At 35.0% G+C, this 25,621-nt stretch overlaps 1 protein-coding gene across 3 annotated transcripts in view; it reads right to left on the bottom strand.

The window, feature by feature from the left end:
- The window catches only part of CTNNA3 (catenin alpha 3), a 1,788,954-nt gene that overhangs the window by 592,164 nt on the left and 1,171,169 nt on the right, over positions 1–25,621 (bottom strand). For all 3 annotated transcript variants that reach the window (XM_055353691.2, XM_055353692.2, XM_019035348.4), the window contains one exon: positions 19,598–19,754. In XM_055353691.2, coding sequence (XP_055209666.2) covers positions 19,598–19,754 — 157 coding nt within the window. The remainder of the gene's footprint in view (positions 1–19,597; positions 19,755–25,621) is intronic.

Genomic DNA, 25,621 nt, shown 5'->3' with positions numbered 1-25,621 from the left:
ACAAGCATTTGCAAAATTATTTATAAATGAATGTAAAGTGTTAACTTATTTATAAATTCCTGGTAATTACACATTTTACAAACTTATGAAGAACCAGATTGAAATTTGATTATTATACATCTGTAATTACTATAGAGATGAATGAAATCTATCACAGTGAACATGGATTATGTTTTGCATCTTATTTGGATTGTCATGTAAGTCTTTATAATGAGCTACTAAATGCCAATATATGAAAGAGTGATCACAAATTCAAATAACAGTGAAGAATGATGACGTTTCAAAGACTGGTTGTCACAGAATTACTTTGTTGATAGAAAGATAGCCTTGGTGTCTTTCCCAACAGAACCTATTTTAACACACTGTAATTATCAGGTGAGGGCTTGTTTCCCCCATTAGACTATAGATCTCTTGTGAATAAGTCCAGTAGGCTTTATCCACCATTTCATCTCTAGAGTGAATAGTAATTGCTCAATAAGTATTTGTTGACTGACACAATAAATGATTAACTTGTCAACACGAAAGTGTTCACTGGGCACTTGGCTTCAAAGGCATTCATTCCCCCAATACTATCGAGATTGCTATAAAGATGGCAGAACAGAATATCATTTAAATCTTGTTGTCATGCGCCTGTGAAAAACTTTTCAGCTTTAGCTTTGAGTTTTCACATACTCAGAGTAAGAATATTCTATTGCCTGAGGGAGATTCTGATTATTTTGATGCCCTAAATCTCCTAATCCAATAGATGGAAAATGTCTGTCATGCAGATTTGCTTATGAAGGGGCAAAGGCTTTCATCAAAATCTTTAGTACTAAAAAAGAAAAATTGTAAAATCCTGAGAAAGGTTACACAGGGGACATCAATTATACATGTAATAACAAGTATGAGAAAAGTTAAGACTCAGTAAGACTTCACCGTAACATTACATTGTGATTCTATATGCTCTAATCTTTTATGGATGCTTGAAATATTTCAGAATAAAAGTATTTTTTTAATCTAGCTATCCTTTCCTCACACTCACCAACAAAACTGGAATGAAAAATGACATAAAACTTCAGAAAGTATTCTTCTATTAGAGTCTGACCCTGGGTGATAAAGGTTTAGGCATTTTTCATTTTCACAAAGCATTTTTTAAACTGTATTACTGAGATTCACAGTCAAGTGAAAGAATATAGGATAATCACAATTCTTAGGTGAGTTTCAGATACTGATATGTGTTGGTCTGGCATGATCTCTCTGTTCCCCAGGCACAGACTCTTCTATGTCACCTGGCTTTGCACCCTGACATCTACTTCTCCTATTCAATATGTATTTTTTATTATAAATGTTTAAGAAAAGTAGAGATCATAAAATATAGAAAATAATCTATCTACCTCAATAATAACATGCACTATTTTTCCCATTGGATTTTGCTCTAATTTTTAAAGGATAAAGCATTGTAGATAACACTGAAGTCCTATATGAACTCTTCCAACACTGAAGTCCTATATGAACTCTTCCTCAGTCTCGTCCCTCCCTCTCTAAAGTTAATCACTGTTATGTATTTGATACACACGGCATTTATGACATCCTACTGTCCATAAAACTTGCTCATCCACTCAATATTGCTTTGAAAATTTCTCCTTTTAACATATGAAACTAGCTCATTTGTCTTAACTACTGTGTTTGCTGCTATTTGCTCATTTCCCCATTGATGGAAAAAAAAAACTCTATTATGATCATACTTGTACCAGGTTTTCCTTATGAATATGTGCACAAGTTTCTTCAATAAACCTAGAGGGGGATTTCTGGCAACATAACCCAGGTACCACATATTGTTATTTTGTTCTTCACAGAGATTGTAACAATTTACATTCCCAGAAGTATCGTATGAGCATACTCTTTTAAGTATATCACATTTAATAATTGAAATTATCAGATTTTTTTTTTACTTTTTAATATCTGATAGTCATGCACCCTAGCTCTGAAGATAATTCTTCAGTTATTTTGGTTAACTATATAGTCTATTATTGGGATAGGTTGAACAAAAGTGCTCCTTAAAGAGATTTATCTTTCTCATACTGGTTTAAATTTTAACACTGGCCTGCCAATAATGTTAGTAATAACGGTTATCTTTTACTAGGCCACTCAATATGTCCTAGACACTATTCAGAACATTTAAAATATGTAATTTATTCAATTCTTCCAATTGTAAAAGAATGTGAGCTCTAAAGATGCAGAGAGTTTTGTCTATTCCACTGGCAGTCCTATCTTTAAAACAGTCCTATCACCTAGTAGGTGCTCACCAGATATTTGTTAATAAATGAGTACATGAATGAATAAATTATATAATTAACATTTTCAAAGAGGCATTTAGAGAGTCTGGGTGGTTATTTCCCAAAGAGCATAGATTTTTGTAGGAAATGACAGAATTATCTATCTTCAAGAATACATAACTCCCTCCAAAAACAGATTTTTTTTTTTTAAGATGGAGTCTTGCTCTGTCACCCAGGCTGGAGTGCAGTGGTGTGATCTCTGCTCACTGTAACCTCTGCCTCCCGGGTTCAAGCAATTCTCCTGCCTCAGCCTCCCGAGTAGCTGGGATTACAGGCACATGCCACCATGCCTGGCTAATTTTTGTATTTTTAGTAGAGATGGGGTTTCACCATGTTGCCCAGGCTGGTCTTGAACTCCTGACATTGTGATCCTCCTGCCTCGGCCTCTCAAAGTGCTAGGATTACAGGAGTGAGCCATTGCGCCTGGCCCAGATTTTTCTTTTTCTATGTTCCACATAGTCTCTAAAGAGAAAATTCACTATCTTCCTGTCAAATCTATAAGAATTACTTTAGCGGTGAAATTTTAGTAAGAACGATAGGCAGTTTGTAAGAACATAATTCTTTTTCTTTTAAAATTATTTCTTTTTTAATTAACAAATATTAGTTGTATATATTTGTGGTGTACAACATGATGTTTTGAAATATGTATATATTATAGCTAAATCAAGCTAATTAACATATACATCACCTCACATACTTAATCATTTTTTATAGTGAGAACATTTACTTGTTCTCTCAGCGATTTTCAAACTGACAATATATTGTTATTAACTATAGTCAGCTTGTTGTATAATAGATCTCTTGAACTTATTCCTCCCATTTAACTGAAATTTTGTATCCTTTAACCAACATCTCCCCAGTCCTCTCCCCTTACCAGCAGTCCTTGGTAACCACTATTCTACTCCCTGCTTCTATGAGCTAGATTTTTTAGGACAATGTAACTCCTAGATGCATTTTAAAAACACGTAGAACTTGTTCACAGCACAGGCTCTGGAGCCATTCTCCAAGCAAAGGTTTTTACCGGTTTGTTAAAATTCCTCAGGATGCTTTCTAAGTCCCTAAGTCTATTGCAACAACAACTCGTAAAATCAGATACATGATTCCTGTTTTCAAATTTCCTATCTAGACCCACTTGGATAGCAAGATTGATGCTATTCTCACCAGCCTAAAGCCCCTTCAGCTCTAGCTGAAATCTTTGTTCTCTCACAATGCCCAGGAACATGTCTTGGGCTCATTGGTAGGTAGGAACGTGCTGTGTGGCAAGGAGAAAATTTCCCTGTAATCCTTCATCTAATCTATAAAATATCCTAAAGGATTCACCATATTAACGATTTTTCCTCATCCAATTTATACTGATTATAGGTGGTTAGAGTTGAGATACACCCCTAAATAACTGAATACACATAAAATTGTGAGACTTCCTTTGACCCTCTATTTCTTTGTTGAAAGTCTTTGTCAATATATCTGGCCATTGAAAATAATATGGTTTATTAACAATGCACATACACTCACTGAGACAATTCTAAGCAAATTGTTTATAAACAGTATATTTTATCATTCACAGCCTTTGTCAGTACATAGCACATGCATCTGAAGTATTTAGAAACTATTATATTGTTATGCAAGTCTAAAATGCAAATCCTTAGGGCTATTTACTTTATCAGTAAGATTATTAATCATTACTCTAGCTATACCTTAAAGTTATAGCAAAAATTTTCAAATCTGACTTATTAAGACAGTCAAAAAAGGACTCCCAGTTATGGCTTTTCTAAAGATCTAAGTCATAATATTCAAAGAACAGTACTGCAGTCTACTTATTGTTTATTCAAATGAAAGCACCTTAAGTGAACTTACCTGTTAGTACATGAAATGATGTGTGATAAATTCCAGTTCACATGCCCAAACTACTCTTCAGTCATGTAAGTACAGGCAGTAATTCAAAACATAATTACCAATAAAGCAATAATGGATTACTTTGGGGAAGCCTATTCAATCATTTCTGAATACACACTTTCTCTCTGTCTTTCACCATGACCTACAAAAAAGCCATGTGTACATTTCTCTTCAGTCTCCACAATGATCCCTGAACAATATACTGTAACATGAAAATGTAATCACAGATGATTCAGGGGAAAAAAATCTTACAGCTATGAAATCACTGTCTCTTAATTTTAGTCAATGTTATAGAAGATCCTGGCTGCAAGTCATCAGTGGCCTATCCTGATGAGGAAGAGCTTCTTTTCTCGGTAAATGGAAACCTAGGTTATTCGGCTTGAGCTAGGATGCAGTTATCAAGCTGGTTCTCACCTTCCTATTGTAACATCTTGAATGTGTCAGTCACGTGCTTTCATTTTTTGGAGATAGAATGGAGAAAACGAGGGAACACCTGTTTTATATTGGATTTACTTTCATTTCTAAGGGCCATTAAGGATTATTTAGCACTACATCACTTACTTCTACAAGAAGTTGGCATCTGGAGATGGTGTTCTAAAAACTGATAAAGTATACGACGTTACTATTTAAAATTTCAGATGGCTTACTGTCTTAGCCTGTTTGTGTTGCTATAAAGGAATACCCAAAACTGGGTAATCTACAAAGAAAAGAGGTTTATTTGGTTCACAATTCTGCAGACTGTGTAAGAAGCATGGCACCAGCACCTACTTCTGTTGAGGGCTTCAGGCTGCTTCCACTCATGGCAGAAGGTCATGCGGAGCCAGCATGTAGAGATTACTTGGAAAGGGAGGAAGCAAAGGGTGCAGGGTGCCAGGCTCTTTCAAATAACCAGCCCTTGCAGGAATAAATAGAGTGAGAATTCACTCATTACCAAGAGGATTGCTCCAAGCTGCTCATGAAGGATCCACACCCAAGGCCTAAACACCTCCCATTAGGCACTGCATTCAACACTGGGGATCCAGTTTCGATGTACTATTTGGAGGGGTCGAATGTCCAAACCACAGCACTTGCCTTTTCCTATGGAAGTTCAGGACCCTATATGAAGCCATCTGTTGACTTTTTAAGCTCAGTACCAATCCTGATGTAGTCTATGCTTCTTTTATACTGGCCAACTTGCTGTCCCTCAAACCCACCATGAATTTTCACAGTTTTTCCCTCTTTATGGGAGGCTTTTCCAATTTTCTAAAGGTTCAATTCAATAATCCAGCTGAACAGCTGTTTCTTTAAAAACATTTCCTCAGTATCCTGACAGTACAGCAGCATTAATTGTAAAAGATTTTGTTTACGTGACAAATACAATTCTTTTGAAATCTGATTCATATACACCAGATTGTGAGTTCTCTCAAAGCAAATTCTGTGTATTTTTCTTCTTTGTATTTTCTTTAATTCCCCAGCACACTGTCTTGCACATAATAGATACTCAGTTTAATTTTATCAAAATCATTTTTTCAGGAAATGATTAACAATCTCCAATTTAAAAGATATATTTGTATTGAACCACTTCATGGCTTGATGCTTTTAATCAAACTAAAGTTTGACTAGGTATAGGTTGAAGAATAATGTATAAGTGCAATGTATGGTAATAGGAAATTGGTTATAATTATATTGTATAATTAATATTTGCATAGATACATACTATATTGGTCATCTTTTATCCCAACTCCTATTAAATAAATATCATATTGAGATTTAATAGTGCTTAGTTTTGATGCAGTTAATTTTAACATTTTGCTCTTGCTAACATTATTATGTGTTTTTTGGCATCAGCTTATGAAAGAAAATGGAAAATCAATTTATTTTCCATTTTCTTTGTCAAATTTGGATTAAAACTTTGTAGAAGCCAAAGGTCATGCTCACTATGATGTCATGGACAAAAAGGCCTGTTATTACATTTTGTTCATTTTTCTCTTTTTTTCCTTTCAATTTTACTTGACACATAATAAATGAAACATATTTATGGGGTACCAAGTGACAGATACATGTATACAGTGTGTAATTATAAATTCAGGGTAATTAAAACATTCATCACCTCAAGTCATTATCATTTGTTTAATGAGAACTTTCAAAATCCTCTCTTCTAGCTTTTTGAACATATACAATAAATTATTAACTATATTCACCCTACAGTGCCATAGAACACTAAAACATATTCTTCTTATCTAACTGGAACTTTATATGCATTGACCAACATCCCTCTATCCTCCTTCTCCCTTACTGTTCCCAGCCTGTAATAACCAGAGTTCTACTCTTTACTTCCATGAGCTCATTGTTTTGCTCCTACATGTCAGTGAGAACATGCAATATTTATCTTTCCACGTCAGACTTATTTTACTTAACATAATGTCCTCCAGGCTCATCCATGTTACCAATGACAATATTTCATTTTTTAAATAGCTGAACAATATTCTGTTGTGTGTATATATATATATTACATTTTCTTTATTTATTCATCTGTTAATAGACATTTAGGTTCATTCCATACCCTGGCTATTGAGAATAGTGCTGTAATAAACATGGCAGTACAGATATCTCTTTGCTATGCTGACTTCCTTTCCTTTGGATAAATACCCAGTAGTGGCACTGCTAAATCATATGGTGGTTCTGTTTTTAGCATTTTGAGAAATCTCAATAGTATTTTTCATAATAGCTGTACTAATTAACATTCCCACTAACAGTACATAAGAATTCCCCTTACTCAACATCCCTGTTAGCATTTTTTTAAATCATTTCCTTTCATTTAGATTCTGTGGAAGAGTTTCTTGGGTTTGTTTCTTAAATAACTATTAAAATTATATTAGTGATGTTGAGCATAATAAATTCTTACAATCTGATCCAATCTTTGTCCAATTAAGAGTGTGGTGGTGCAGGAGCAGCTCTTGTTTTTTTTTGTTTTGTTTTGTTTTTTGTTTTTTGTTTTTTTAACAATTTCGTTGACTCTCAGAGTCTAAGACTTCAGGGCAGGGACCTTTGTCCAGCCTGCACGGTAGAGTGAGGCTGCCTCTCCCACCAGGCATTGGGATCCCATTTAGAAACGGCGTTCACTTCAGAAGGTACTTTTTAACTGCTCAGTTTTTGACTATTTTAAATAGTTTGCTGAAAACTCCTGATAACACTTGCAGCTCTTGTTTTTAAAGTTGCTTTCAGTTTGAGTATGGTCTCAAAGACTTCTGTTGCCACACTCCTGGTGCAACAGCTTCCCTATACGAGCCACAATTTTGATACTTGCCACTTTTATAATGTATAAACTTCTGGGACTTTGTTATATATAATTTTATACTACTTTAATTGTGGCTATTTTCCTTTTTTAAAGCTTTCATATCTGAGTGAGAAGATATGGTATTTGCCTTTATTTTCCTCTTATTTCAGTTAATGTCATCCAGTTCTATGCATGTTACAGTGAATGACAGGATTTAATTATCCTTTATGGCTGACTAGTATTCCATGTGTATATATACCACATTTTCTTTATCAATTCAATCTGTTGTTGAACACGTAGGTTTATTCCATATCTTTGCTATTATGAATAGTGCTGCAATAAACATGGGGTTGCAGATATTTCTTTAATACAATGATTTCCCTTCTTTGGGATAGATTCCCAGTAGTGAGATTGCTAGATCATATGGAAGTCCTATTTGCAGTTTTTTGAGGAACCTCCACACTCTTCTCCATAGTGGCTATACTAGTTTATATTCCCACCAACAGTATATAAGAGTTCCATTTCTTCTGCATCATCACCAGCGTTTGTTATTTATTTTTGTCTTTTTGATAATAGCAATTCTGACTGGTGTGAGATGATACCTCATTGTGGTTTTGATTTGCATTTCCCTGATGATTAGTGATTTTGAGCATTTTTCCATATATTTATTGGCTATTTGTATGCCTTCCTTTGAGAAACGATGTCCAGATAAATCACTCATTTTTAAATTAGATTATTGTTTTTGTGCTGTTGAGTTGTTTGAGTTCATTATATATCATGGATAGTAGTCCCTTCCCAGATGAATAGTTTTTAAATATCTTCTCTCATTCTATAGGCTGTAACTTAACTCTGTTGACTGTTTCATTTGCTGTGTAGAAGCTTTGTAGTTTTATAGAGTCTGATTTGTCTATTTTTGTTTTTGTGGTCTTAACCATAAAGTCTTTGCCTGGATCAATGTCCTGCAACATTTCCTTTATCTTTTTCTACTAGTTTTATAGTTTCAGTCTGATATTTAATTCTCTAATCCACTTTGAGTTGATTTTTTAATATAGTGAGAGATGGTCTTCTAGTTTCAATCTTCTGCATATGAATATCCAGTTTTCAGAGCACCATTTGTTGAAGAGGGTGTCATTTTTTTCAACGTATATTCTTGACATCTTTGTTGAAAATGAGTTGACTGTAAATATATAGATGAATTTCTGGGTTCTCTATCTTATTCCATTGGTCTTTGTGTCTGTTTTTATACCCATACCATGTTGTTTTTGTTTTTGTTACTATTACTGTGTATTACATTTTGAACTATCTATATTATATTTTAACTAACTATATTATATTTTGTACTATCGCCAGTTTTACCCTTTTGGCTTGGTATTGCATTGGGTATTTGGGGTCATTTGTGGTTCCAGACAATTTTAGGATGTTTTTCCATTTATTTAAGGAATGACAGTGTTATTTTGATAAGGATTGCACTGAATCTGTAGACTGCCTTGGGTGAAATGGTCATTTTAACAATATTAATTCTTTCAGTCCAGGAGCATGGAATGTTTTTCAATTTCTTTTTATCCTCTTCTATTTCTTTCATCAGTGCTTTGTAGTTTTCATTGTAAACATCTTTCACCTTGGTTAAATTTATTTCTAAGTGTCTTTTTTTGTAGCTACTGCAAGTAGGATTGCATTTTTAAATTCTTTTTCACCTAGTTCATTACTGGTATATAAAATACTAATTATTTTTGTATGTTGATTTTTTTATCCTGAAATTTTAATGAATTCATTTGCCAGTTTTAAGAGTATTTTGGCAGAGTCATTACATTTTTCTATTTATGAGAACATGTTGTTTGCAAAGAGGGACAATTTGACTTCCTCTTTTCCAATGTGGATGGCAATTTCTTACTTTCTTTTTCCTAATTGCTATGGGATAGGACTTCTAGTACTATGTTGAATAAGAGTAGTGAAAGCAAGCATCCTTGTCTTGTTCCAGTTCTTAGAGAAAAAGCTTCCAGTATTTCTTCATTCAGTATAATGTTAGCCATGGGTTTGTCATATATGGTCTTTATTGTGTTGAGGTATATTCCCTCTATGCCTAATTTGTTAAGAATTTTTATCATAAAGGGATGATGAATTTTATTAAATGATTTTTCTGTCTATTGAGATAACATGTTTTTTAAATTTTATATTGTTAATGTGATGCATTACATTTATTGATTTGCATATATTGAACTATCCTTGTATCCTTGAAATAAATTCTACTTGATTAGGTTCATTATGTTTTTGACGTGCTGTTGGGTTCAATTTTCTAGTATTTGGTTGAGGGTGTTTAAATCTATCTTCATCAGACATATTGGCCCATAGTTTTCTATTTTGGTTGTGCCCTTGTCTGGTTTTGTTATCAGGGTAATGCTAGCTTCACAGAGTTAATTAGGAAGAATTTCTTAATCCTCAATTTTTTGGAATAGTTTGAGAAAAAAATGGTGTTAGTTATTTAAAAGTTTGCTAGAATTCATTAGTGAATCCATCTGGTCTTGGACTTTTCTGTTTTGAGAGACTTTTTGTTACTGATTTAATCTTCTCATTTGTTATTGGTCTGTTTGATTCTGTTCATTTTTGGTTCAATCTTGGTATTTTATACTTGTGTCTAGGAATGTATCCATTTCCTTCAGGTTTTTTAATTTGTTGGTGTATAGTTGTTCTTAACAGTCTCTAATGATCCTCTGTATTTTTGTGGTGTCAGTTGTAATATCTCATGGTTCATTTCTGATATTATTTATTTAGGTCTTTTTCTTAATCTATATAATAGTTTGTCGATTTGGTTTACTTTTCAAAAACCAACTTTTTTCACGAATCTTTTGTTTGCTTTTTTGCCTCTAATTTGTTTCATTCTGTGCTGATCTTTATTATTTATTTTCCTCTATTAAGTTTGGGTTTGGTGTGTTCTTGCTTTTCTATTTTTTGAGGTGTATCACTAGGTTATTTGAAATCTTTTTTTTGATATAGGTGTTTATTCCTTTAAACTTCCCTCTGGTACTAATTTTTCTGTGTTCCATAGGTTTTTTGGTATGTTATGTTTCTGTTTTCATTTCTTTCAAGAAGTATTTAAAATTTCCTTGTTAATTTCTTCATTAACTCATTTGTCATTCAGGAGAATGTTGTTTAATTTTTATGTATTTTTACAGTTTCCATTGTTCCTCTTGTTATTGATTTCTAATTATATTCCACTGAGAGAATACATGGTATAATTGCATTTTTGAAAAAATCATTTAGATTGTTTTGGGCCTAACATAGGGTCTATCCTAGAGAATGTTCCATATGCTGATGAGAAGAATGTGCATTTTGTAGCCATTGGAAAAAATGTTCTGTAAATGTCTATTAGGTTCATTTGGTATAAAATGAAGCTTAAGTACAATGTTTCTTTGTTGACTTTCTGTATAGATTAGCTGTGCAATGCTGAGGGTGAGGAGGGTGAGGTGTTAAAGCTCTCAACTATTATTACATTGGTGTCTCTATCTCTCTCTTTAACTATAATAATATTTGCCCTATATATCTGAGTGCTCTGGTGTTGGGTGGATATATATTAACAATTGTTCTTTCCTCTTGCTGAATTGATTTTTTAATCACTATATAATGACCTCTGTGTCTTTTTATCTTTTTATTTTTAATAAAAGTCTATTTTGTCTGATATAAGTTTGCTACTTTTGCACACTTTTTGCTTCCATTTGCAGCAAATATCTTGTTTAATCTGTTCTGTTATAGTCTGTGTGTGTTTTTAAATGAGAAGTGAGTCTCATAAGCAGCAAATAGTTGGGTCTCAGTTTTTTAATTCAGCCAGTTTATATACTTCAATTAGGGAATTTAAACGGTTTACATTTAAGGTTGTTATTGATAAGATGAGGACTTATTCTTGTTATTTTGTTAGTTGTTTTGTAATTGCTCTGTATAGCCTTAGTTCCTTTCTTCTTTTATTATTTTTGTGGTTTGGTGGTTTTCTGTAGTGATAAAATTTTATTCCTTTCTTTTTCTCATTTGCATATCTGCTTTACCAGTGAGTTGTATACTTTCATGTTTTTCCTTAATTGATAGGTAACATCTACCAATGATATAGACACATATCTGCTTTTGCTTAATTGATAGATAACATCCTTTCGCTTTCAGAGGTTGGAGTCCCTTAAGCATTTCTTGTAGGCTTAGTTTAACAGTGATTAATTCCCTCAGTCTTTGTATGTCTGGGAAAATTTTATGTCTCCTTCATTTCTAAAGAATAGCTTTATGGTTTATAGTATTCTTAGTTGAAAGTTTTTTTTTTTTTTTATTCCAGCAATCTGAATATATCATCCTATCCTCTCCTAGCTTGTAAGTTTCTTCTGAGAAATCTGCTGTTAGTTGGACAAAGATACCCTCATATGTGACTTGATGCTTTCTTTTGGTGTTTTTAGAATTCCCTTTTTGTCTTCGCTTTGACAATTTGACTATCATGTGCCTCAGAGAAGACCTTTTTGGATTTAATCGATCTGGGAACATTTGAGCTCCCTATATCTACATGATTATCTCCCAAGAGTTGGAAACTTTTCAGCTATTGTTTCATTAAATAAGTGGCCTATTTATTTTCTCACTGCTTTTCCTTCTGGAATTTCTAAAATATGAATAGAATATTTGTTTGCATAGTGATATCCCATATGTCATGTAAACTTTTTTCATTTTTATTCTTTTTTTCTCTTTTTGCCTAATTCGCTTATTTCAAAAGATCTGTCTTCAAGATCACAAATTATTTCTTTTGCTTTATCTAGTCTATTGTTAAACTTGAGCAGGGTGCTTTGGCTTTGTTTCTGGGAGAATGCAGTACTGTAGTCACCATATGATTTCTTCAGCATTAGTCCAATCAGTAGTATCTATGGCTTCACAGTGTCTTATGCTCCAGTTGTTCCTGAAAGCTGTGATGTGACTTTACTGGAGATGGGGCCTCCAGGCAAGCCAGTCCTTGGATCCCTGGGGAGTGCACAGGCACCTCTGGTGGTACACATTGCATGGAACAGTTCTCAGGATCCTGGGTGGTACACAAAGGTACATAGTGGCCCTGTTATTGCTGGGCCAAGTTTGCTGGGTTGTGATGGTGGCACATCCCAGACAGGGCAGTCCTTAAGCCGTAAGTGGCACATTTGGGGATCAGTGTTCATGGCAGTAGGTCACAAGCAAGCTGGTCCTCAGGCCCCTGGGCATTGTGTGCAGGCACATGATGGCCCAATTGCTGCAGGGAACAAGGTCACTGTCATCAGGGAAGGTGGCTCTCAGGCTCTTGGAAGCATGTGCTTTGGATTTCTATGTCCTGGGGAAAGCCTCCCTGACGTGCAGGACTGCCTATTCCCTGGGATTTAGGTCTCTGTGTGGGTTCAGGTAACAGAGACCCTGTGGCACCACTGGGTTTAGCTGGTAATGTAACACTGCAACCTTCTGGGAGGGTGTGGGGGGATGTAGGCTGTGCACCTGTGATGTGGAGATGCAGCAGTAATTAGGCCCCAGGGCAGGATGTAGTCTGGTGGTGACACTTGTTAGTGCATTTTTGATGGCATTGAAAGTTACCTTGGTGTTACTAAGCCAAGGTCAAAGAACATTGTCATGATTAATGCTGAAAGTTATTTTTTCATAATTTGAAGATTTTTAAAAATATTAATCCTGGGGCTAAACACATTAAAGGAATTAAGAAGAAATAAATCTGGAAAATTAATGTAGACACAGAATTTAAAATTGGAATAAATACTTTTATACATTCAGCAAATACCTATTAAGAGACTTCAGGCAAAACTATGGAAGTAAGAGGTCCTATTAAGATTCTACAGCAACTTAGGGAAAGGAAAGTTACTTGAACTGGCGTAGTAGCAGTGAATATGGGGGAAAAGTGAACACATTTAAGAAAAATTTAAAATATAGAATAAAACACATCTTCAACTATCCTTCAATACTACTGTTCACTAAAGGTCAATGTGATATTATAATCAGAACACTCCACAATAAGGGAATAACATTGCTAATTCTAATTTAGAAGTGGTCAATCTCTTTTTCAGAAAATTCAAAAACCATCGTCAATCGCTTCCACCAATCCTCATTTGATCTCCACTGTCACAGTTCTTTTGCAAGTAATCTCTTCCACTACCTTTTACTCATTGTTCAATCTCCAGTACCTTTCATGGGATTTAGCACTAATAATTATGGAATATTAAATAAATAAACGAAGGAATAAATAAAAGAAAGGCTGTATTTTTACAAACCCTTATATTTAATCAGTTCTTAGTAATTGTTGAATAGTTCTTATGGTCCAAATCATTCATCCCTTCTATCAAAGTTTGTAGCTCATGATGAGTCAGTTTATGCAAACTGACCTCTGAAAATATATGTTTAACTATCATGAGACATTTGTTGATGGTATGAATAATTTTTAAATGATCATTGAAAAACTTTCAGTTTTAAATATATAACTGCAATGGATAAACAGAAGACATTTGTCATTAGAGATACCCTTATTTCAAGAATCTTTAGTCAATATTGGACCATTGAATCATACTAAAACATAATTATAAGCAAATATTTTACCACATGTGATCTTCCTCTGTGCTAATAACAAAAAAATAGTTTCAAGTCTAAGAGTCCTTTACCATTGATTTTAAATTTTTATTTTTATTTACATTTTAATGTAGAGAGCTGATATTCTGAGAATTCACAGGTTTTCACAAATGATTCAGAAGAAAATGGAAATCTGTTTTGGACCCTTATTCCCTATATCTATCTATCTATCTATCTATCTATCTATCTATCTATCTATCTATCTATCTATATGGAAAATAGTCTCTCCCTCTCTCTCTGTCTCTCTCTCTCTCTCTCTCTATATATATATAGTATTAGTATTGACTCCTGAAAGAAAGCCCATGAGAGGTTAAATGCTTATAAAAAATTTGAAAGTAAAATTTTCCCTAAGTAATTCACAACACAGATACCCTAAGAACTAACTTGTCAATTGATCTACCTGACAAAAGATGAACCAGAAGTCTCTGAATACAAAACAACGTATCACTCGAAAAGATCATTGTATTAGTCCATTCTCATGCTGCTCTAAAGAACTTCCCAAGACTGGGTCATTTATAAAGAAAAGAGGTTTAATTGACTCACAGTTCCACATGGCTAGGGAGGCCTCAGGAAACTTACAATCATGGTGGAAGGGGAAGCAAACACATCCTTTTTCACATCATGGCAGGAAGGAGAATGAGAGCCCAGTGAAGGAAGAAGACTTTATAAAACCATCAGATCTCACGAGAACTAACCTCACTACCACAAGAACAGGATGGGGGAAACCGCCCCTGTGATTCAATTATCTCTGCGGGGTCCCTCCCACAACAACATGTGGGAATTATGGGAACTATAATTCAAGATGAGATTTTGGTGGGGACATAGCCAAGCCATATCAATCATTCTTCACAAGTACCAGATAAGTTATTTGCTATTAAACACATCTGTAACTTTTCTAAGAAAATCTGTCCCCTACAGAAGATGCAAGATTGTGGCAATTCTCATCACAGCTATTCAAACTATGATTAGTTATCTGAAAAAAAAAAAAAAAAAAAAGGTAACCCATCTATTCATTGGTCTTATTTTGGACCTACACATCTAGGCTGGTACAAAAAAGATCCAGAGGGCCAGCTAGATTATTTCTCTTTTGTTTGACTGGGAAAATTCTGAGAGAAGATGCCATAATCTGTGGGAGCAGATGTTGAAAAATTATGTTGTTACAAAAAGATCACTGGTAAAGAATCATGGCTAAACTAACATAAGATAAGCTTATGAAGGCACAGAAACTTGAGAGAGCAGTGGAAACCACTCAGTATTTTAGGCAAACATGTCTGGTTGTCTGTTTAATGGCCATTTCTCTTTTTTTACTAACAAATCTCTGATTTTGTTTGTGTAGTAGGTGACTAGTAATAAAGGTTAAATTGTGGCTGGTCTAAGCCTAGTGTTCAGTTAGAACCTGTTTATTCCAGCTCACGAGAGCCGATTCTATGCATTTCATACCAACTCAGAGTTCAGTGACATCACATTGGTAGCTTAAAACCTGCAAAGGTGGGAGTATTTATGCCACAGAAATAAACAAATGCTACAAATTAGGACTACCACTCCCTCTGGCTTCTAGTCAGTTGTTAATCACTTATCAGCACTCTCTAAACTCATCTTGGAAATCTAATTTTCTTTTGCCAGTAATTGGCTCAAGATTGAGAGAGGAACCAAGTTTTGACCTATGACAAGTAAGAGAAACTGATGAAAATCATCTGGGAAAGACTTTCTTCTCTAAAGTTAAAGCTGCAAGCCAGCTTCTTTTTCTGTTTTAAATTGTGTTGTGTAATGCTTGGAGATGCAATGCTTTAAGATGCAACCAAGAGGGAACATGAACAGAATTCACAGATGCTTACACATTAATAACCTTGAACTGGGCCGGGCAAGGTGGCTCATGCCTATAATCCCAGCACTTTGAGAGGTCGAGGCGGGTGGATCACAAGGTCAGGAGTTCGAGACCAGCCTGGCCAATACAGTGAAACTCCATCTCTACTAAAAATCAAAAAAATTAGCCAGGTGTGGTGGCACATGCCTGTAATCCCAGCTACTTGGGAGGCTGAGGCAGGAGAATTGCTTGAATCCGGGAGGTGGAGGTTGCAGTGAGCCAAGATCGCGCCACTACACTCAAGCCTGGGTGACACAGAGAGACTCTGTCTCAAAATAAATAAATAAATAAATAAAATAACCTTGAACTGTCAGAGGCAGGTGAACCAGAACAACTCCATCTTGAATAGGAGCTTGGTAAAATGAGTTTGAAACCTACTGGGCTGCATTCCTAGACAGTTAATGCATTCTAAGTTACAGAATGAGATATGAGGTCGGCACAAGATACAGGTCATAAAGACCTTGCTGATAAAATAGGTTTGCAGTAAAGAAGCTGGCTAAATCCTACCAAAACCAAGATGGCCACAAGAGTGACCTCTGCTCATCCTCACTACTACACAGCCATCAGCCCCATGACAATTTACAAATGCCATGGCAACATCAGGAAGTTACCCTATATGGTCTAAAAGGGGGAGGCATGAATAATCCACCCCTTGTTTAGCATATCACCAAGAAATAACCATAAAAATGGGCAACCAGCAGCTCTCAGGGCTGCTCTGTTAATGGAGTACCCATTCTTTCATTTCTTTACTTTCTTAATAAACTTGCTTTCATCTTGCATTGCAGACTTGCCCCCAATTTTTTCTTGCACAAGATCCAAGAACCCTCTCTTGGGGTCTAGAATGGGACCCCTTTCCCGTAACAGAAATATTACCAACCAGGGCAACCAAAATGTAGACAATTATGAGCAGTCCACCATGGGCATAGAAAATAATGTGCGTTTTCTCTACAGAATTTAAAAATAATAATTAAACATATTAACCATCAGTCCACTTTTTATTATCCTCCTGTACGGACAATTCTAAATAATGTTAGCCATTAAAATATCCCTCTCCACATAGCTTAACTGCTCCTACCCAAGTCCTCCGTTTGCTAGGGCTAGTAACCCTAAAGCCAAGTATATCAAACATCTAGGTATATGAGATAAGGAAGGGTTTTTGTTATTTAAGTAACCTTTACCTGAGTTTTCTGTTTCTTGTTTATGTTTTGAACTGCTTAAGTTGTCCATGAAAAGAAGCAGATCCAGAATATCGGTATATCAGGTTAATCTAGCACTAAAGGGAAAAACTATTAATTCCTGCTTTAAGGACCTACAATATCCCTGGATCCCAGGCCTCCCCCAGCTCTAATCATGCAAAGATTGGTAAATTATGGTTCCCCTTGTTGCATGTCCAGAGTATTCTCCCTATGTGCTGTCAGTATTACTATGTTAAACTACCTCTATATTGATGAATGTAAGTAGGTTCCCTTGCCTTTTAACCAAAAGAACCGAGAAACAGAACCTACTATTTAACAATCAATTTACAAAAGGCTTTTCCAATATAAGGTGTTGACTGAATTTACTTTGCGAAGTCTATATGAAGGAGATAGCAAATAGACAAAAATATGCTTAATGTTGTTCATAATAATTAAAATTACTGTTTAAATGTTACCAAAAGAGCACATAAATGAATAAGTTCTTGAATAATATACAATCATGCAGAAATATGCAGCCAAATATGTGTAAAAAGGCAAGTAACATAAATATGCATATATATATGCATGATACACATTTGAAAATATAAATATGTATTAGAAAAATGGTGAAAGGAAAAAAAATCAGTTAGCAGTGATTATTATTCCTGAGTAGTGGAATCAAAGGCCATTAATTTTTTTCCCATACATTTTCTATATTTCCAAAGATTTTGATTCTATAAAAATAAAGTAGTTTAAAAATATGTAAGTAGCATACATTTCATTTTCACTAATGTATCATGAAAATATAGTTGGTTTCTGGAATAATTTTTCATTATGAGAATGTATACATACATGAAAGTAATGAAGTCAATAGGTTAGACTGGAACAAATCAGGTAACTTTAAAAAATGAAGTTGGATATTCATGAGAATTTGCATTTTATAAGAAAGAATATTATCACATTCCAAGAAAATCCTTCTCTTACAAAAAAGGAAAAATATATATATAATTTATTTTAGACAGAGGATTACTTTTTGAGAGAATAAAAAAGATGAAAATGTGTTCACTTCTTTGTTCTTACAACACAAACAAAACTTGAATTGTGCTTCTGAGGATATTGATTTATGAGTATCTTCACAATCCTGTGGGATATTATTCTAATTTGTGATGAGAGAATAATCTGGGCTTCACATGGAATCTCAACCTTGTCTGTTGTAGTTAGATATTTAGACTTGTTTGTTTAATTCTTCAGATTAGCACTGTCAAATACATATAATGGTTGTCGAATTATCATATTGCATCTGTGAAAGGAAAATAAATCTTGGAGCCCCAAAATTACTAAGCCAAAGGGAAAAGTCAAGCTGGGAACTGCTTAGGACAAACCTGCCTCCCATTCTATTCAAAGTCATCTCTCTGCTCAGTGAGATAAATGCACATCTGATTGCCTCCTTTGGAAAAGCTAATCAGAAACTCAAAAGATTGCAACCATTTGTCTCTTATCTACCTATGACCTGGAAGCCCCCTTCCCGTTTCTACTTGTCCCACTTTTGCTTCAATTTGTTCCACATTTCTAGACTGAACCTTTGTTCATCTTACATATGTTGATTGATGTCTCATGTCTTCCTAAAATGTATAAAACTAAGCTGTGCTCTGATCACCTTGGGCACATGTCATCAGGAACTTCTGAGGCTGTGTCATGGGTGCGTGTCCTGAACTTTGGCAAAATAAACTTCCCAAATTGACTGAGATCTGTCTCAGATTTTGTGGTTCACACATTTCAAATCGATGATTTTTTCTCACCAATATGTTTTTTTCCATGAGGGGAGAAAAATTTGGTTGGAAAAGAAGTGCAGGGAAATCAGGATTTATTTGAAAATCTAGGAAAAACCTAAGATTCTAGGTATTATTTTCTAATATGTTTTGGCCATGAATTGGAGTTTCTTTTATAGACTCAGTATAAATTGTTAAATTTAAAAAGATTACAAGAGGTCAGGCTCATAATCCCTGAGTAGACCATGGATGACACAACTGCTGCTAATACATAGCAACATATTGCATCCAGAAATACAATCAATTAAATGTTTACTGTATTAAATAAAATTAATCTTATTTAGTACTCTTCTTTTTTTTTTTTTTTTTTTTGAGATAGAGTCTAGCTCTGTTGCCCAGGCTGGAGTATAGTGACATGATCTCAGTTCACTGCAACCTCTGCCTCCTGGGTTCAAGCAATTCTCCCGCCTCAGCCTCCTGAGTAGCTGGGATTACAGACGTGAGCCATGACACCCAGCTAATTTTTGTATTTTTAGTAGAGCGGGGGTTTCACCATGTTGGCCGGGCTGGTATCGAACCCCTGACCTCAAGTAATCCACCTGCCTCGGCTTCCCAAAGTGTTGGCATTACAGGCATGAGCCACCATGCCTGTCCCAGTATTATTCTATTTTATAAAATTGACAAGAGAAAATAAACAAATTAAAAGAATAAAAACATACCAGATACAGCAAGGAAGTCATCAATGCTTGTAATGTCATCTACGGCTTCAGTGAGGACATGTATATGATTCTCCCATGTACGCTTGTACATTTCCATGGTGTTTTTGACCACTTGACTTTTGGGTCTTGCAGCCAAAGCAAGTGCAGCATTAATAATCTATAAAGATAAGAATTGAAAAAATTACCTATTGGTTGCAATGTTCACTATTTGGGTGATGGGCACGCTAAAAGCCCACACTTCACCACTATGCAATATATTCATGTAAGAAATCTGCATTTATAATTCCTAAATATATAAAATAAATAAAAAATATTAAAACAATAAAATAAAATTAATTAATTATACTCATTCATATTAAACATAAAAAATGGAATTTAAAAAAATCTGTAAAGATGTAGAATGTTTACTCAGTGATTTCTTTAAATACATTAAGTGTATTAAAATTAGATTATTTAAATTAAATTATGGTTAAATACATTCATCATCAACAATAGGAAAAACAGTAAAATGTCTCCATATATACAGTTTATGCTGAAAAGTACAAAATGTTTTATATTTATTAGTATAAATTATACAGGTATAAATAATAATTTTTATTTTTAAAATTTTCCTACTCCCTCTATTATTGCAGAGTGAGTTTTTTAAATATAAACTTTGTTACCATAAGCTCCATCAAGTTCAAGACACTTTTCTAAGTGATGATATCAGGCATTTAATCTACCCTTAAAGAACTGATGATTCTGAGCATTTAAACATGTCAATCCAGTCTTTTTTACATTATTAACTGGTGAGAAATGGATGCCTTTAACAGATTTTTTTTTCAAATTAGTAAACAAAAAGAAATCAGAAAGAACCAAATTAGGACTGTAAGTTGAATGCCCAGTGATTTCCCATGGATATTCCTGAAATATTGCCCTTGTTTCGGGAGAGAAATGAGCAGAAGCACTGTAATGGTGAAGAAGGACATTCTGTTGACACGGTCTTGGGCATATTTCTGTTAAAGTTTCGGTTAATTTTGTAAAACCACTCTCATAGTAAGCAGATGTTATCATTCTTTGGCCCTCCAGGAAGTCATTAAGTAAAATGCCTTTAGCATATCAAAAAACCGTTGCCATAATCCTTGTTCTTGACTGGTCTGTTTTTGCTTTGACTGGATCACTTCCAACTCTCAGTAGCCACTGCTTTGATTATGATGCCTTCAGAATTGTACTTGTAAAGCCGTGTTTCATCTCCTGTTACAATTCTTCAAAGAAGTAATTCAGGATCTTGGTCCCACTTATTTAAAAATTCCATCGAAAGCTCTGCTGTTGTCTGCAGCTGATCTGGGCAAAATGGTTTGGATACTCATTGAGTGGAATGTTTTTTCAACTTTAATTTTTTAGTCAGAATTGTGTAAACTGAACCAATTAAGATGTCTATGGTGTTGGCTATTGCTTGTGCTATTAATCATTGGTTTCCTTCAATTAGAGCATGAATAATATAATTTTTTTTAATCACAAATGGATGTCGATGGGCTGCTTCTGTGAGCTTCATCTTCAACATCATCTCATCTCTTGTTAAAATGAGTTATCAGTTTGTAAACTGAAGATTTATTTGAGGCATTGTCTCTATGAATATTTTTTAAAGCATCAATGATTTCATCATTCTTCCACTCAAACTTTGCCATAAATATGATGTTTGTTCTTCAATTTTAGCAGAGTTTATGTTGCCTTTCATAGGGGTTTGATATAGTTTGGCTGTATCTCCACTCAAATCTCATCTTGAATTGTAGTTCTCATAATTCCCATATGTCATGGGAGGGACCTGGTGGGAGGTACTTGAATCATGAGGGCGGTTACCTCCATGCTGTTCTTAATGATAGTTGAGTTCTCACGAGATCTGATAGTTTCATAAGGGGATTTTCCCCTTTTGCTCAGCACTTCTCTTTCCTGCCGCCACGTAAAGAAGGACATGTTTGCATCCCCTTCTGCCATGGTTGTGAGTTTTCTGAGGCATCCCGAGCCCTGTGGAGCTGCGGGTCAATTAAACCTCTTTCCTTTATGGATTACCCAGTCTCAGTTCTGTCTTTATTAGCAGCATTAGAACAGACTAATATAGGGCTCTTTTCAAACTGATGTCTCTGATTTTTAACCCATCAAACTAGATCCTGTCCACGCACATTATCACAAGTTAGCACAAGTTTATTTTGGTGCAAAAATGTTGAATTCTGTGCATAATTTTTTCATAAAACACATTTTCAGTAAACGTTTTGAAGACCTCTCGTACAATGACAACAATAAAAAGAAGCTTTTTCTACTGAATATCCTAAAGACTGTACCTTAAATCACTTCCTGTCACCACATTATTGGAGGTAGAAGACGGAAAAAATTAGTTGCCTGAGAATAATATATTTAAATCCTCTTTTTTTGTTTCTTTTCTATAAAAGAGGAACATATTAAATTTTAAGGAAACACACTAACTTTAGAAATAACTACTGTGCAGTATGCCTTGACTTCAGTTTTAGAGTTTTATTAACCTATTAACTTACAATGTACCTTTGTGTATACTGCAATGGCTCTGGTCCCTGGTGTTTCATTGTTCTTGCAATTGGACAGCTATGTACACATGTGGTTGTACTGAAATTATGCCTTCACAGCAAAGTATACTTTTAAAGTACTGGTGTAAAACCCTCAGTGGAGATACGAAGTTACGAATATAAGACAGGCTACATTTTACAAGAATATTTTCAGTTCTGCTGCTGATCCAATTTATCTGATTCAACACTGCACACTATGAAGAAGCTTTATCCTACTTGACTCTTCTGATATTTAGCTTAAATCTAAAAGAAGACACAATTCAGAAGAATTCTTCTAACCCTCTTTAAGGCAGAAAAATGTTCATCCCAATGTCACACTCCTAGAATTTTAGCCATATATCTAGAGAAAATAAAATAACCATTCTTAAATCTTCTTCATGTAAAACTAAAGCTTTTTTTAAATGAATTATGTTGCTTTCTGAGGCATTTTGTTTCTTTAAATTATGGTTGAAATATTTACATGTCGGTCACTTGACCCTGATAATTATCTAGTCTGTCAGTTTACCTTTGAAACAGTCTCTTTTGAGTTCAGGCCTTATTATACCTTAACTGGGCCATTCTAGTAGCCTTGTAAGTTTCTACTTCCAGTCTCTATTTGCTCTTAGACATTCTCCTTAATGCAAACACATTTCTTTCTCAAATGCCGAAGTGATCATGCCCCCCACTTGCTGATAACCTTTGATAAAATCCTAGTTGACTAAAAACAAAAACCATATTTCTTTTCAGTAATTCATAGTCTAAAACCATCCACAGGTTGGTCCTTACCTACAGTTCACTCTGCTGTAATAATCTTATTCATTTTAGTCTTTGTTCCAGCCACAGTTTTCAGCTCCATTTCCTTATCACACCACTCATCTTTGTACCTCTGTGACTGTTTTTAGAGCTGAATCTGCCTTAATGCCCTTGCTCCATCCCGTTTTCTGCTCTACTCTGTCTCAGGAAACATTTTTCATACTTAACATATCCATGGAAATATCACCACATACTGTGAAGCCTGTCCCATTCCCTATACCCAGCAAACTTAATTGTTTTCTCCTTTGTGTTTAAAAAATATTTTCTCCATATAAATAAATAGTAGTTATTCTATTGCATGATTGCTTGTACACATGTCTATTCCTGGGTAATGAGCTCCATCATAGGAGGGACTATGTATTATTCATCTTTGCTTCTTGGTATACTAAACATGTTAATTACCATAAATGCTATACTTATAAACTGTCCCTAAGAGAAACTATTCTGCTCGCAGCCCACACTGAGAGGACAGTCACGGGGGGCAGGTTTGGTATTATTTTCTCCCTCTTCAATACTATTTATGTCATAGGCAGGAACCCAATTCAAGAAGAGTTAATCTGTTGGCTGGCTGGTGATTAGTTATGAGGTTTGACATAAAAAGTTGTGTTGTGTTAATCAATCTTGAAAATTTGAACTAGAATTTATGGAGAAATCATTAGTTAGCAGTCAAGGTCAAAGCTGAAAGTTTCTGTAAAGAGCAGTCATCTTATAAAATCAGAACCAGAGGGGGCCAATGGAGCTGAGGCTACAAGGAAACTAGAGCCAAAGTGTAAGGAAGAAGAAACTGTAAATAGACTGAACCTATGATGTTTAAAGAGAAAAAAAATAGGCCAGGTGCGGTGGCTCACGCCTGTAATCCCAGCACTTTGGGAGGCTGAGGCAGGTGGATCTCCTGAGGTCAGGAATTCGAGACCAGACTGATTAACATGGAGAAACCTCCTCTCTACTGAAAATACAAAATTAGCCGGGCATGGTGGTGCATGCCTGTAATCCCAGCTACTTGGGAGGCTGAGGCAGAAGAATTGCTTGAACCCGGGAAGCGGAGGTTGTGGTGAGCCGAGATTGCACCATTGTACTCTAGCCTGGGCAATAAGAGAAAAACTCCATTTCAAAAAAAAAGAAAGAAAGAAAGAAAGAAAGACAAAAATAAACAGGCAAAAGCAAAATGTGGAGTAAAATAAGCCAGTGGGTGGCAAGAGGAGAAAGGGGAAAATATATCAAGGGAGTCAATAACATGAACAGAGAGAAAATGATACTCAGAGAAAAGAAAAAAAAAGAACTAGGAGTTGACTGTTTTTGAGAGTATCCTATTTTGGATTACAAGGCCACAGAAATACTAATAACGATAATAATAAAATACTAACAAAGTCCGTACTTTGCACCATGCACCACTGTTCCAAACACTTTCTACATATTCACCTAATTTTTTTAACCTAATTTTTACACCACAATGAGGTAGGTAGGTGTTGTCATCTCCATTTTCAGGTAAGGTTACCAAGTTATTAAGGAGAAGTTGTCAACTTGACCTAGACTTCATGCTCTTAATTGCCACACTGTACTCTCTTCTATAACAATATTATACTAATTTATGAGGCTATGAGTTAGTGATGATCCTTAAAACCATAAAGGCATCACTGAAGGAAACATTACAATGCCTGGTGTAAAGAAAAACAAAAGAGAGAGAGAGTGTGTGTGTGTGTATGCATGTGAAAGAGAGAGAGAAAATATATATACAATTCGCTAAGTTAACCATTTATAAAATTCAGTGGCATTAAGTACATTCACATAGCCGTGCAACTATCCATCTCCAGAACTTTTTAGCACCTCAAACTGAAATTCTGTACTCATTAAACAATAGCTTCCCATTCTTCCTTCCCTCTAGTACCTAGTAAGCTCTATTATACTTTCTACCTCTTTTGTTGACTATTCTAGATACTTCATATAAGTGGAATTATACACCATTTGTTCTTTTGTGTCTGGCTTATTTCCCTTAACATAATATTTTCAAGGTTTATTCAAGTTGTAGTATGCATCAGAATTTCATTACTTTTTAAGATTAAATAATATTCTACTGTATGTACATACTATGTTTTGCTCACCCATTCATCTGTCAGTGGACATTAGGTTGTTTCCATATTTTGGCTGTTGTGAATAATGCTGTTACGACCATTGTTGTACAAATACCTGCTCAAGTCTTGGCTTGCAATTATTTGGGGTATATGCCCAGAAGTGGAATTGCTGGATTATATGACAATTTTTTTTTAAAAAGGGGTCTCACTCTGTCACCTATGCTGGAGTGTGGCGGCTCGATCTCAGCTCACAGCAACTTCCACCTCTCAGGCTCAAGCGATCCTCCCACCTCAGCCTCCCAAGTAGCTGGGACCACAAATGCGCACCACCACACCCAGATAATTTTTTGTATTTTTGATAGAGACAAGGTTTCTCCATGTTGCCCAGGTTGGTCTAGAACTCCTGAGCTCAGGTGATCTACTGGCCTCAGCCTCCCAAAGTGCTGGGATTCCAGGCGTGAGCCACTGTGCAAAGACTGACGATTCTAAATTTAATTTATGAAATGGCCACATTGTTTTCCACAGAAGTTGCACCATTTTATATTCATATCTGCAATGCCCAAGAGTTCCTATTTTTTCATATCCTG

The sequence above is a fragment of the Gorilla gorilla genome, chromosome 8 (assembly GCF_029281585.2).
Source record: "Gorilla gorilla gorilla isolate KB3781 chromosome 8, NHGRI_mGorGor1-v2.1_pri, whole genome shotgun sequence".
NCBI classification, from domain to species: Eukaryota; Metazoa; Chordata; class Mammalia; order Primates; family Hominidae; genus Gorilla; species Gorilla gorilla.
Note: the sequence above shows the minus strand (reverse complement) of the source record. Positions and strands in the feature narration are given on the sequence as shown.